At 41.9% G+C, this 15,117-nt stretch overlaps 3 protein-coding genes across 4 annotated transcripts in view; 1 reads left to right on the top strand and 2 right to left on the bottom strand.

Annotated features, from left to right (window-relative positions):
- Positions 1–540: 540 nt before the first annotated feature.
- LOC117445037 (glomulin-like) lies at positions 541–7,913 on the top strand. The gene is made up of 19 exons (XM_034080428.2): positions 541–615; positions 1,411–1,536; positions 2,301–2,411; positions 2,484–2,592; positions 4,162–4,411; positions 4,854–4,944; positions 5,024–5,175; positions 5,276–5,329; positions 5,418–5,448; positions 5,544–5,633; positions 6,114–6,155; positions 6,263–6,336; positions 6,701–6,785; positions 6,877–6,879; positions 6,925–7,031; positions 7,238–7,301; positions 7,386–7,518; positions 7,619–7,713; positions 7,799–7,913. The coding sequence occupies exons 1-19, from the start codon at positions 541–543 to the stop codon at positions 7,898–7,900; spliced, it is 1,794 nt and encodes a 597-aa protein (XP_033936319.1). The 3' UTR covers positions 7,901–7,913.
- A 56-nt stretch (positions 7,914–7,969) lies between these two features.
- LOC117445839 (protein SPO16 homolog) lies at positions 7,970–9,961 on the bottom strand. Its single transcript, XM_034081725.2, has 5 exons — positions 9,803–9,961; positions 9,463–9,556; positions 8,497–8,668; positions 8,308–8,386; positions 7,970–8,200 (listed from the first exon to the last, which is right to left on the bottom strand). Exons 1-5 carry the CDS (start codon positions 9,866–9,868, stop codon positions 8,093–8,095), a joined length of 519 nt encoding a protein of 172 aa, XP_033937616.1. The 5' UTR covers positions 9,869–9,961; the 3' UTR covers positions 7,970–8,092.
- Positions 9,962–10,283: 322 nt separating this feature from the next.
- The window catches only part of btbd8 (BTB domain containing 8), a 40,711-nt gene continuing 35,877 nt past the window's right edge, over positions 10,284–15,117 (bottom strand). For both annotated transcript variants that reach the window (XM_034080535.2, XM_034080534.2), the window contains exons 18-19: positions 13,206–15,044; positions 10,284–11,201 (exon numbers count right to left, since the gene is read on the bottom strand). In XM_034080535.2, coding sequence (XP_033936426.1) covers positions 10,702–11,201; positions 13,206–15,044 — 2,339 coding nt within the window. In that variant the 3' untranslated portion in view covers positions 10,284–10,701. The remainder of the gene's footprint in view (positions 11,202–13,205; positions 15,045–15,117) is intronic.

Here is a 15,117-nt window from a genome sequence, read left to right on the forward strand (position 1 = left end):
CTAAGAAAAATAGTTAGCAGTCATATACTTGTGCTAGATATATTTGAAAAATAAAGACAAATGATTTAACAAAGTATCCCTTTAAAATATATTTGTTTCACAAATCTCTCAAATGCTACAACAATATGGAAACACATGAACTGCTGTTATGATCACAGACTGTGTTGTGTGGCATAAACAAATAGCTCAGTGTGGACGTGTAGTGTGTGCTCGAAGCACCGACACATATCATGGACTTCCATTGGATTACAAAACTATTCATTTATTTGGGCTCTTTATCACTATTTATTTTGTGAACAGGACTGAGAGTGTTATTGGACTAGATCCTTCCAGACAGTTCCAGGTCACTACGAGTGCTCTGGTTTAATCCTATTACACGTCAAGCACAAAGGGAGATAAGAGGTTTATGTTTGGGCTCCTCACAAACCGAATCTCTCTCTCCCTCGAGACACGCGGAGTTACACATTGGTTCATTTTGAAATTGGTGCTGACCCGATAGCCGCACAAGTGTCTAGAGTTGATAATAAAGACGTATTGATAATGGGATTGCCTACGAGGGCTGACGAGACTCTGATAGTGGCTGAAGATGAGGTGAATGACATCATCCAGAGATGGGTAAGTCTACAGGTTTCTATCACTGTGACACAATTGAGCAATCGTGCTTAATATCAGTATCATGTGTGACCTTCAAGAGGGGGGGGACTTGAGCAGAAAGCAAACAGAAACACAACTACTTGTACACACGAGTGTTCTGACTGTACTTCATGCCTCCTACTCATTCACTAACATGACGTATCTGCAGCGGTTGAAGAAGTATTCAGATTGACTTACGGCACTAAAGCCACACATTAAATGCATTTTGAACAATTCATTAACTCACTTTGTATTATGGATTAAGATGCAGATGAATGGATCTGAATGATCGATCTCTGGTCGGTTTAAACTCTGAACAAAAGTGATTATTAGTTATTTCAATAATAATTACAAATACATTAGTTTGAATAAAATAACTCAAATAAAAATCTAGAAATGACAATTTAGAAGATGGAAACATGAAATGTTCTTTTAAATTGACAAACAATTATAATGAAAAGTTGCTCTTGTATTATAACTTCATATATTTTGTGTGCACATTTATTAATAAAGTAAGTAGCATCGACAGGTTTAAGAACATTTAGAAAATGTAGAACATTTCAGATCATACTAGAACTATAGTGACATGAATAGGAAAAAGTGCAGTACTTGCGTAAATGTAATACGTACCATTCAACCGTTGCCTATCAACATTTGTTTTTATGAAATGTCAGTCAAATAATCTGGTTTAGTAAATATTTCTTTCATATGGTTTTTGGGTGAATAAAATCTGCTGATATTTGTTGATAACAAATAATGACTCCATCTTGTATTTAGCGAAATACTCCAGAAGAAAAGTTGAAGCCAGAGGATTATCAGCAATTCAAGACTTTCGGATGCGTCTGTGTCACCGGGGGTGACGGCGCACAACTTCTGAACTTCCTTCAGGATGAGGAGAACCGGGTACTTCTCCACAGATCTGCTCCTCCCTCTACCCCTAGTACCCCTCACACCTCACACATACTGTATGAAGAGACAGTGACATGCAGTGTTAATCTGTCATACAGCTCTAAAGCACACACGCCTCTCACCACAGCCTGCTGAGCAGCAACAGCCACACACAGCGCCACTGAAGCGAACGGCAGCGAGGCTGAGCATTAACGTGCAGACACCGCTCCGTGCCGGCTGGCCTCCTGACCTGGAGGTGCAGGGAGGAAACAAGCAGATATGCAGTCAGATTTCTCGCTCCACTGATAACCCTCTTCAATACAGCACTCCTCTAAGTGCCCTTGGGTTGTCCCATCTCTCCACGCTTCACGCATGTTGTGTGCAGCGTACTTTTAGAAGCATGTGTCCTTTCTAACGGCGTCCTCTTTCGGAGCCTGAAACGCTCTCAGGGGGTTCAAAGGATTGATTACCAAATGAGAAATCCCCGGCATTAAACATGGACATAGAGAATACAACTTGGAGATGGAAGTGGAAGTGTTTTTGAAGCCAAAGCAGTTACCCATATAAACTGCATGTCAGTGACATAGTATGTATCTGGATCTAAGTTTTGTTTCCAGTGTGGCAGTGGAGCTTTTCAAATGTCTATGTTTGGTTAGAATATTTTCCCTGGTCCAGTATCATACTACTTCATTCTTTCCAGACAATTTTGAGGAGATTATTTGGAAATGAGTTTGACGCTAACATGAAAGAATAATGATTGTTTTCCCTTGCACTTATAGGGCATGGTGAAGTCTATGGGCTGCGTTCTTATGAGCCCTCTTGTAAAGGAAGTGGTTAAAAAAGGGAAGAGTCTCGATCACTGCCAGGCTGCCATCACACACCTGACGATGGTATGTACCTGAATGCATCCACACATTGAAACGCTTCCTCTACGTAGGTCTAACGTCTGGTCTGATGTTTAGACGTGCAGCCCGGATGAACTCATGCACAGCTTGCTGGAACTGACTGAAGACATTGATGCAGGGGCCATTTCTGACACCATCTTAACTCTACTACCACATCTTCAAACAGGTAACACGAGTCTCAGGAGATGTTACTACCTATTAACACATACGCAACCCTCCACAAAAAAATCACAATAGTCAATAATCTTAATTTGACAAGGTTAAATATTACACTGGTTTGGATCATTCATGCAAAGAGAATCACACGTTGATGTCCTGAAGACACAATGTGTAGTATAAAGGCCTCAACTCTGATCATGTATAACACAAGGGCTTTATGTCTTATGGCAAATGTACTTTTTGCAAATGAATGTTTCAGCCATTGGGGGAAATGCAGACATTGTTGCTAATCATCGACATTTCACAGGCTTTAAACATTTTTTAAAGTGAGGCATAATAGTCAAAATGTCTATTTTTGGTACGTGTATTACACAACATAATCATGGTAACACTATCAATCGTGCAGCTTAATGGAGTAGTACTCAGGTGCCAGTTCATTAGAAGGGATGTTTCTGTTAGTAGCCTACTCACATGGATGTATGTGACCTGTAATAGAAAGACCTGAAACACCATAAAGCAATACAACTCAACAGCAGCCTCCACAATCACCATAAACATCATTCCTTCCTCCTATCACCAGCTTTCAGGGGACGGAGGTTGAATCTGTGTTGCAGTAGAAGTAACTTGGAATTATAATTGATAATTCGCTTTCTTTTAAACCACACATTGTGGAACTCTTGAAAAAATTAAGAATACAATTAGGTTTTTTCTTTAGAAACAAGTCTTGTTTTTCCTATGAGGCCACAAAGAGACGAGTGTCTGCAGCCTTTCTGTCTGTGCTGGATTCTGGACATGTGGTTTATATGAATGCATCTTCTCAGTGCCTTCACTCGCTGGACACCGTCCACACGGTGCACTGAGATTCATCACACACCTCAGATCCTTGACCTCAGACCCTTGACGCACCACTGCAATCTATACGCTCGTGTTGGATGCTCTTCCCTGACCACGCGTCGACTGAAACATCGGCACGTCCTTATATGTAAGGCTGTTCTTGGTGCTCTGCCCCGTATCTAAGGATGTACATAAACAGAACATGCACAGGATCTTATCGGCTTCGCTCCGAGAACTTTTTCCTTTTAACTGTTCCAAAGGTCCGTGCTGAACTTGGGAAAAGGGCGTGCAGTTACGCTGCCCCTCAAGCTGGAACCTGCTTCAAACCGAGCTGAAACTCAGAGAGCTGGTCTCATTAAACACACTCAAAGCAACTCTAAGTGACCTTGAAGCAGCCGCTGTGTCTGTAAACGCTTTGGCTAAACTTGGTGATGACTGTGTTGTGATTGTGTGTTTTTTAATTGTCTGTAACTGTAAAACCGTCTGAAACTGTGCTGTTACCATTCTTGGGCCAGGACTCTCTTGAAGAAGAGATGTTTAATCTCAATGAGAACTATCCTGGTTAAATAAAGGTACAATAAAAAATTAAAAAAACATTCATGAAGGGAGGGTTTATTGCACAACTGCAACAGTCTTGCCTGTGGCAGCTTATGGTAAAGAGTATGTTTGATCTCTTGTTGTATTCATGGAGTATGGCTCCCCCTGCTGTCCACTGATGCAAACATCGCCCTGTGTGTTGCAGTGCTGCTGCAGCTGCAGGACAGCAAGGCAGCCAGGCTGGGCTCGGCTCTGGGCGCCCTGCAGCAGCAGCTGTCCCGCCTGCCTGTGCCTTACAGCTCGCAGCAGGAGGACGAGGATGAGCACGGTCTGTGTCGCTGCTACAACGCCCTGACCAACTTCACAAAGCCTTTCGTAGAGGAGGCGAAGAGGAAGATTGGCAGCTCCGTCACCACCTCTGAGGATGAGGAGCTAAGGACCGAGCTTCTCAAGTTGTACGTTTTTTCTCCGTTAGGCTGTGGTAAAGGCAGAGTTAACAAAAAGTTTCTTCTCTGTTTGTATTTTGATGAAAGTACTTTATTTATCGTTACAATTGATCAATGCCGTTATCTTTGTTCATTGTTGTCTGTTTTAGTTCACTTGTTTTGCTTCATTATGGGGTGAGAGAAGATACTACAGGTGAACGGGGTACCTCATTTAACAACTGGATTTTTTGGAAATTTCACTTTTCTAAAATGTTATGTTTAAATGTATAAGTTTGGCATTATTTAAATATCTGCCCATTTGAAGCAGAGATTTAAAGTCATTTCTTGCTCAGGGTATAAGAAAAAAACAGAACTTAGAAAGCGGCCTTTAAATATATGTTTTGTAAACAGTGCATTGAAACAACTACATGTTTGCCTATAGTGTCTCACACTGTTGCTAATGCCTCTGCAGCTGCATGCGGAGCTTGAGGGAGCCTTTGCTCGAGGCCGAACTGAACAGAGACAGAACATCCTCACTGTGGCTCTTTGCAACAGAGATAGTGGTAAGAGCAAGTCTTCCACAAATGGGAAAGCATGTAAACAACGAGTGTTGTGACTGAATGTCACTGTGCATCACTGCAGGTCACACTGCCAGCGATCCACGAGTCTCTGTCCGAGCTCCTGTTCTTCAGCCCTCTGAAGGACAGCAGTGAGGCCAAGGAGTCCAGAGCGTGCCTGGCTTATTTACTGTTCGTCCAGCTCATCACCTTCGACAGCTTTCCAGCAGTATTCAGGTGAAACACTGAAACACCATGTAGTGGTCACACTGATGATGCATTCACTGACAGTCAGAAGTCCTGACACTTGACATTGTATTGTGTCCTGCTGTCCCAGTCCTGTATTTGTTCTTCAATGCAACCTGGAATACATCAATCAACTACTCAGCAGGTAAGCTGTCGCTACAGTGAGACCTGAATGTAGTGATGCTTTTCAATTAGTTGTTTTTTAATGACCTGTAATCTTGTTCCATCGATAGCAAAACGGAATCACACGTGCTCAAAGGACTGGTGAGGCCACAGCAACGTGCAGTCAGTCTGAGGTGTAATACGGTAGACAAGTCTATGGTTGTTTTTCATGGACATACCTGTGTATTTTCACTCAGGCACTGTATGAGAAGAGCTTGGGAAATGTGCAGGACAACAGCCTTCCGGTGAGCCTCCAGGATCTGAAGAGCTTCTATCGTGCACCCCAGGTACGACAAGCAGCCTCGGGAGCAGGTTTTCTGCAGGGTGTTGTGATTTTGACTGGCTGACCGTACTTACATATGTATATATCCATAACAACTAGACCTGTGTTATATATGTTCTTGATCTGTGTACTTACATATTGCCAAATGTTTGAAACCATTTTCAATCACAGAGAAATTCTTAATTTCATTCAATGTACGGCCTATTTCCTTTGGCCGCCTGTAAACACTTCGTGTGCCCTAAAAGCATGATTCAGCATTATTGCGGTTTTGCCAGAAGTGGTCATACATTTACATTTTGAATATACAGTGTCCTGATCTGGGTCATTTTAAACATATATTTTAACCGGAGTATTTTACCTCACAACACTCTTTTGTTTGTGTTTTATTTGAAAGACTCATGGAAGAAATAGCATATTGTGTGTTTAATCCACTATTTGGGTACTTCTGACCAATCAGTGACGTGTGCTGTGCTGAACTTCACAGAACCTGCGGCAAGTTTTAACCGATTGCCCAATGCAGAATGTGGTGAGTAAACAACGATGCTTGATTAGGATGGTCATTGTATATCTGTGGTACTGTAGAACACAATGACGTGGTTACTTTTCTTTTGTGTGTGATCGCTGCTTCCCCAGAGAGCAACGGGACTACAGGTTTTACAACTTTGTATCGATAAATTTGATTCTGAAGCAAAGCACAAGTTCTTCAGGTGAGAGAATCATTAGAGAAGGAACAGTATACCAAATGTTCATGTTTCAATAGCACATATTCTAATGTCAAATAAATTACTAAATATCTATATTTATGGATAATCTAATCATTAATATTCACATTTGTGGTGTTTTCATACTATTTTTTGGATACAATTGTTCACCCATTAGTGATCTAATGTAAACATTGTTTGTAGTTTTAAATCAATACGGTGTCACCAGTGTCAAACTATTGCAAAAGTTGATGTACCTCAATTTTAGGGAAGAAATCGGATTTATGTTTTATTTTGTGTTTGCTGTATTATTGTATTATTTTCTGCATTTGCTGACATCTGATAACAAAGGTTATATTTCCTGTTGCAGGTGCATGTTGAAAACCAGCCACCATGCAGGAGTGGAGAGTTACATAGTAAAGAACATCAGGAATCAGGTTGAATGTTCTATTAAGGTAAGATAATAATAATAATAATATAATATGTTAAGCAATATTTTAGAAAATCCTGCTGCTGTATTCATGATAACCTAATTCAGTGTTTCAGCTGGTGACATGTGTTGAAGGTGTTACATCCTTCACTCTCCCCCTGCAGGGTAATGCCAATAAATGGTTTCTGGGGGAGGAGCTTCTGCCGCTGTTGGGACTGGTGCTGTCTTTGCCACAAGGGGCTCAGACAGATCTGCTTAACAATATGGACAAGTGAGTGATATTGAATAGTTTAACATATGGACAGATCTGTTTATGTTTAAATTCAGAGTCTAGGCATAATTCGTGACACAATTTATGTTGGATGTGATGAAGTTATAGACATTGTGGCTTTCCTAAAGAGAGCGAAAGACAGAGAGATCTGTAATTGTGAGAACTGGTACACATTAAGCAGACTAAGTCCTGTCTTTTGTATCCAGGATAATGGAGAGTCTGAATCTTCTACGCTACCTCCTTATCAGGGACACAGCCCTGAGGAGCACTGTAAGTCAGTCTAATGTATGACTTAAGACTACTCTCCTGCCTGGTGAGTGCGCAAAGCTGATCATCTTCTCCTCCTCCCTTTAGATTGTGTGGGAGGAGCTGTGCACGATCAAAGATGAATACCTAAAAATGCTGCGTGTGTGCATCAGCATATCAAGAGGATATTATGCTGCCGAACTGAAGGCGCTGCGGCAGGATCAAAAGATAAAAGCCAGAGGTACAGTATAGCTCCTAATCTGTGTAACAAAATGACGTTGAAATAACCTTGCAAAGAAGGTGATAAAATACACTGTGGAATATCTCTGTGCTCCACCCAGAAGCCAGAGATGCTGCCAGATCCAGCCGACTAGTCAAAAGCATAACGGTGAAAAAGGAGAAAATGTCAAATATGTCCCCAGAGGTCCAGCACCAGGTACAGAAACAGTCTTTCCTATTAATGATGATTTGGATTTGAACCTTTGTAGGACAAGCAACCTGACTCTTCTCGTGTGTCACAGGTGTTGCAGAGCGCTTTGGTCACATTCGACCTGATGGAGAGTCTTATATTCCGCATTGAAGAGATCGCAGATGAAAAGCAGAAGAGCCAACAACTAAACTGAGGTGTCACCTCTGACTGCTGGGATATTTCTATGAAGGTTTATTTGATGTGCTCTGCTTGACCAATACAAAAAGAATGTACAAATAGAACAAACTGTGATAAACATGGATTTAAATGTGCTTTTATATAAGGCGTGTAGCATCAAATAAAACAACACAAGTGGTAAGTGTGTGAAACAATGCTGAATCATAGCTCATAGAATGTCTCTCAGCATCTCCCACACAGGACTGTTTTCAATGATGTGAGCCCGAGCCAGGGACATCCGGTCGCGGATACTGTCTACATGGGGCTTACTGGTGGCCTGCAGACAGATGAGCCTTACTTCAAATATCACAAGGCGACAAACAGCTTGTCTAACTTATAATGTACATTGACCAAATAACTGTTGTGTGCTGCCTCTGTCTTTACCTTGGCAATAGTCAACATTCCTTTGACGATCTCAGCATTGTTTCGCACAGGCAGGATCCTGAGGCTGCTGCCAGAAAATCTGAAAGAGATGCAAATAATGTAGATGTCAGAATCTCAATGCCTATATTACAGCCAAGCACAACAAGGGGGTTACAACTTGGGAAAGACATAACACAGCTATTTATCTACCTGTCTTGAAGCACCGACAATATTTCCAATTCCTTCTTCCCATTAAAGGGGGCGTATAGAAGAAGAAAGCTGTTCCGGTGTACTTGCACAAACGTCTTTATCTTCTCAATGAGTCCAGATTCCTCACAATGCCCCAAGGGGTCTTGAGGGTCAAGCAAAAGAAATGCAGTACCTAGAACATTATAAGAATGTTAAATGTATTAAACTAAACTAAACATGTTACTGTGAGACCCCAACAAATATGTGTGGTAATTTGTTTCCCAAGTTCAGCCTGTGTAAGTGGCTTCTGTGTTAATAATAATAATAATAATACATCTTATTTATAGGGCACTTTTCTAGATACTGAAAAACACTTTACAGAGTCAAATGCAAACTTAACAGAGGTGGGAGAAGTACTCCGAGTGTATTAATACTCTGTTGCAAGTAAAAGTCATGCATTTAAAGTGTTATGAATGTATAACACTTTTACTCAAGTAAAAGTACAAAAGTATAAGCATCTAAACATACTTAAAATATCAAATGTAAAAGTACTCATTCTGAAGATTGGCCCATTTCTAAATAATATATATTATACGTTTTTTTATATAATTAATTATCGATGCATTAAAGCGTTATCAAAGCTGGTAAAGGTGCAGCTAGTTTTAAATACATTTTATACCGAAGAGTAGCTTGTGAATTTACTCCAGGTGGAACTAAAGTCTTAAGTGTTTGTCGTTTATATTTCACATTATTAATCCAAATCTGCAAAGTAAGTAAAGGTAGCATTCATTGATACTGAAGTACAAGTCTCTGAAAATTGTACTTAAGTACAGTGCTTGAGTAAATCTACTTATTTACTTTACACTACTGAAATTAATATTGTATAGCGTTACTGGGTTTGAAGTGTAAGGCAGGTGTATTAAAGGGGCTCTATAGGGTCGGTAAAGGGGCCTATCTAACCAGCAGCAGAGCTGACAGCAGGTTTACCTGACAGAGGGAAGATGAAGGCTCCCGACTCGACACCGTCTGAAAACCTGATTCGGTGCTGCTGAGCGCTTAGCATCCTGCTTGTGTCATGGCTCTGGTGAAACAAATACAGGTAATTACATACATGTATTTCCTAAAGTCGTTTAAAACCAGACAAAGTTAAATGTGTCAAATTTCGACAAGTGTTATCTTAACCAACACTTTGCGTTTTGTATTAGGCATTGCTTTGCTAGCTAGATAGCTAACCGATATTCTTCACGTTATCTATTTATTTTACCAATATCTGACACTAAAGTCTAAAATAAATGTTTGACCACTCAGGAGTTAACTCATCACTTACCTGAAGTGAAGTGCTGACTATAATCGTTGTTTTCCACTGAGGAGTTGTTCCTGCGTGTGTCGCCATAACCCACTGCTCAATGAAAGGCTAAATATTAGAGCGGTTAATGAGGATTCGTCTTTTCTGGAATGTCCTCGCGGTCCATTCGCAGTATGGCAGTGTATCGGACCACGAGAAGGCGCTGCGATGCTATTTCAAAACCATTCTTTAACGTTTTTGAGACGAGAAATAACAAATACTAACGGTAAAGGCACCTTCTATTGTTATATAATTTCGTTTAAAAAAAAAAAAAAAACTATTATTAGGTAATTAAGTTGGGATACCTGTGTCCATTAGGCCTATGGTGGGCCTATGTCTATGTGCTTATTTCACAGCATGATAAGCACAATTGTAAGTAATAACATAATCAAGTCTTAGCAAGCCCAACTAGTAAACACATTGAACAAAATAATACGTTTCTGTGACTTGTCAGTGACCAACACTTTTCATTTTTCAATAAACACAAATCTTTATTTTCAATATGACATTAAATGCAAGCCAGTAGGCCATTGTTATTTTTTTCTTTAAGAAACTTCAGTCAACCATATTATCAGAAGACTGCCTTGAGAAAAAATATATGTGTTTCCTTACTCTATTCTGTCTAGAGCTGTGAAGCAACATTAATTAAACAGTCAGACATACAAAAGATATTAGCATGCATAACATCCCGTTTGTGTCAAAAAACTGTCCACTGAGGGCATGATGGGGAATGCAAAATAAACTGCTGCAAAGTCCAGAAAAAAAAAAGATGAACATTTTTGAGACAGAAAATGATTATAAATTAAAACAAAGTTAATATTTAGAGGTGCAACGTTCACAGAGGTGACAACTGTCCGGCAGGTTCTCCTCTGTGTGAGTAGTCAGTGATGCGTTTCCAATTCCACGATGGTCCACTCCCCCTGAGGAGATGCAGCGTCTTCTGGGGAGAAGCTTGTTACTGTGATGCTGGTGGAGGAGTCCTCCATGGGCGAGATGAGCTCCGCCCAGCGTTTGAAGGTCTCCTTCTCTGGGGACAGGAAGCCCTGAGAGTCCAGGCATTCACGTGAAAGGGACAGAGTCTGCTTGATAAGGTACTGGGCCAGGTTTAGCTCCTCAGGCACAGGGTTTATGATGCCCAGGTTGGACTCGTGGTCTGAGAGGAGCTGCCTGAGCATGCTCCAGTCCCGCTCTGCAAACTCATTGCTTTTTTCATCGTCCTCTCTTTGCTTTTCTTGCTCTGCCTTCAGCTTAACATTCCTGTCCTTTTCCGAGCATTGCTCGAAGGCTTCTCCACCATCCAGCTCGTAAATGGGAGATAGTGCTTTGGATGGTCGGCGGTCATGTTTGCAGGTTTGATCCGATCTGTCACAACCATTGTCCCCTAAAAACAATTGACAATACTGCAAAATGACAAACTGATTCACTCCTTTTCTTCACATTTCAGAGGCTAGTCACTGCCTCGTTTGATACAACAGTGATGACTACATGTTTACCCTTAATGCAACTGTTTCCCTTCAAAGATAATCCATAGTGAAGTTATAAACATTATAAAAGCAGTGATGTTGATGGTCACAATATGGTTGTTCAAATGGCAACACTATGAAGAATTATGAAGTCATCATTTGAAACATCATTACTTCAAAATATGGATGCTCCAGTAGGTGGATACAGTTGCCTTAAAGGTAATGCACAGAGGAATCCGAATGCATCTCTTTATCCACCTTTTCAAACAAAGTACGCCATGCATCGCCAGCACCAGTGAACTTTGCATGTGTCAGTAGCTAACAGTCATATGTTTTGAGATTTACGTGCAGGTCATTGAACGGGCAGACGTAATGAACAGACTTGTCACAAAAACCAAAAATGCAAGCAAACGGTGCTTTACTTAGTAGCACATAAAGATGGCACACCACCAAGTTCAATTTACATTCTTTGTGTTTTCAATTTTTTGTACAATTCCAGAAAGGCAAAAGATGGATCATTGTTTGATGTTAAAAACAAAGTAATTGACATGTTTGCATCGGAATATACCCTCAGTAAAGGTGCACAGGATTTATTTTTCAAAATATGATGAAGAAAGAGAGACATGGCAGGACAATGAGAGCTGCTCAAGAGTCATCACATTCGTTACAGAGGAGGCTACTGACACGACACAAACCTACTGAACAAAAGCTCATAAAAGTGGACGTCTATCTACACTTAAGTCTATTGGGTATGACAAGAGGTAATGGAATGTGGGGAAAAAAGACACAAAAATGGTTGATAGCAGAGGGGGATGACACTTTTTTTTAATTCAAGCATGCATGTGTGCAGTGCAAAAACAAAAAGCAAACACAAAACTCAGGTACATTCATGAATACAAATAAAGATGATCAGCAAGAAAATGCAAGGGAAAAGTTCCCCGTTTTCTGACAAGCAGTGGCAGTTCAGCTAATCTATTTGTGTGTTTTACCTTGATGCCAGGTGCTACATATAGCATTTTCACATCAACAAATCTTTTGAATGTTATCTTTAGATGTTCCTTTAATCGCTGTAAACAAGGGGCCATCGATGAGAAGACAAATAAAAAAGGGCTTCTGGAGATATGTTTGTCCTTCTTAGAATGACAATGGTTTAATGAAGGAAAAGCCAAACATATCTATCCTTTACACCAAAGCAGAAGAAAACTTTTAGAGCAACATCTCCTGAGTGATGGAGCTTTTTGGAATGTATTCTATTTTTAGGAAACACAATTTTAATAATACAAAGTAAATTAATTTAGCAACGATGTATTGAAAGTTCCATCAAATTTGTCAAATTCTCTTTGACTCTAAAAAGGACAACTGCTATTCTGACTGCATAAAGGAAATGACAACAATAACCAAAACAATCTGATTTGTATGTACATGAAAGTGCATCGGTAGAACTATCTAACGGGCCTTGTCACAAGGCATATTCTTTTTAATGTCACATATACAATTGATATCATCAGTGTGAGTGACACGTACACTGCTTTCCCCTGTTTCTGTGTAAACTGACTCACCAAGGCCTAAATGCCTCTGACTACAGGTAGTTCAGTTGTTTCAAATGTACAGCTGAATGGACTATGATGACACCAAACTCCGTCTTTAAAAGGATATTGATGTTGCAAATTCAAATTTACAACAGCTACACAATCAATGGGTGGAAATGATGACTACTGATTTCATTTGAATTTTAACTTGTGTTTATATTTAGTTACTACACTATATCCTTTTTCTGAAAGAGGGATAGGTACATGTTGGGTGTGGGTAAGGACTAGCAGTTGGAGCAGAGGAGGATGAATCTTGCAGGGATAAACTATACCTTGAGGATAGGAGGTGAATTTGGATTTGGGGTCTATAAGGGTCTGTAGATCATACATTACCTGCTGGAGATTGTGCAGCATGTACAGGAGAGTCCCCTGTCTGCTGAGGCTCTTTTAAGTCTAGATGTAAATCAGCTTTCTTGCTTTCTGTAGGATTGGAGTGATTTTTGCGTGGCCCCCCGTTGTATTGTTCTGTGTGCCGGAGATCCAGGTGGCATGGGCGCTCCTGGGGAGGCAGGTCTCCCATGTCCGCATCCAAGAGAGGGACGCTAGACTTTATTCCGTTACTCTCCGCCTGGATCTCCGTAAGGAACACAGAGGACTTTTCATCCTGTTCCTCGTCTGTTTTTGTATGCGTTGTGTCTGCAGTTTCAAGATGGCCTTTCAGGTGGTTCAGTTGGTTGTTGGTTGGAGCAAAATTGGTCTGAGGATTTGTGGAGTCAGACTCGAAAACGTCACAGGGAGTCGCACCCTCACTGGGCTGCTGAGGTGGCGTTTGGACGCCGCCTTCTTCTGAACCCAACTCCTCACACTCGTCAACAGAGAGCAACACTGAGCGGAGAAAGTTAGCCGTGGTCTGGTAGTCGGCCTGATCGTTATCCTGGTCAGCGGCTTCATCGTCGAAAGCCAGGTTGATGATCCCCTGAAAGTTTGGAGAGGATTCAGATGGTGGCAGCGGGGCCTGCCCCGGAAGCACCTCAACTTCAGATCTGTCATCTTCCGTGGGCTCTTCATCTTCCTCCTCAGAGGAGAAGAGCTGGTGGTCGGGGATGCTTTTCACCGTCACCGTTGCCTCCACCTCCGAGTGCTCCTCCTCTACGGGAAGCTCGTCTCGGTGCAACCAGGAGCGAGGAAGCTGTCGCACTCCCTCTTCCTCGCTGGTGGTCTCCGCTTCTCGCCCCCGCAGCCTCACCTCCACTCTTAACCCCGCCCCGCCTTCGTACATTTTCAACTCCTCTGGGGTGCTTGTGTCGCTGCTACTGCGACCCAAGAAGTCGTGGCAGCGCATGGTGCCGCACTTTGAAACTCCTCTTTCGTTGGAGCAGCAGTCGTCGTCTTGCGAGCCGCCAGCGTCGTAGTCCTCCGAGCGGGGCTTGATGTCGTCGGAGGAGGTGGTGTGTGTGCTGCAGGTCTCAGACTCGGGGCTGACCTGATGGTGGACGGCACTCCAGGAGTCCTCTAAGGGGGGGCCAGTGCTGCACACGCTGCATGGTGTGTCTACGAGACGTTCAGTATCTCTCAGACAATTTCTGGAGCCGTCCTCGTGAATCTGCCCTCCACTGATGACTCCACTTGGGGGCGGTTTCACTTTACTCCCTTCAGTCTGTTTGCAAGTGTCCGCCTTAGCAGATTTGACATGAGGGGTGTTGCTAGCTGAACAGTTAGTGCTTTCTGACAGTATTTCAGTCTTCTGGAGATGCTGCTTAGATTCTAGTTGCTGGCTAAGTAAATCCCCTTCACCCTGGTGTGTTGGCTGTGCTGCAGGCTGGTCAGAGCATTCTACCTCTGTACTCTCTTTATGCACTGCAACTTCACCAGTGTGTTCTGTTGGCGCTGACTCCGTTTTACAGTCTTTGCCATTGACTGTCTCTTTTCCTTTAGTTGCTGATTTCTTGGTAGCAGGTGAGGTTTTGGAAGTTCCTGCTGATTTTGGAGAAGCTTTCTCCGTAGGCTTTGGTCCGGACTTGGCAGCTGCTACTGAAGATTGCTTGGAGGGGGCCGAAGAGGCTTTTGGTGGTTTAGCACTTGATTTCGCTGAGGCTCCAGGTGCCGAAGCAGGTTTTGTGGTCTTCTTTTTTTGAACTTCAATGGCTGCTTTTTCTGGTGCTGAGGATTTCAACCCGTCCTTGCCGTCTTCTTTCCTCGGGGAAGCAGGCTTTTTTGATCCAAGCTTAGAGACTATCCCAAAGACAGAATAGAACATTAGTACTTTGTACAGTATATGGACAGACATTTAAATTAAGCAGACTTT

This window comes from Pseudochaenichthys georgianus, chromosome 4 (assembly GCF_902827115.2).
Source record: "Pseudochaenichthys georgianus chromosome 4, fPseGeo1.2, whole genome shotgun sequence".
NCBI lineage: Eukaryota > Metazoa > Chordata > Actinopteri > Perciformes > Channichthyidae > Pseudochaenichthys > Pseudochaenichthys georgianus.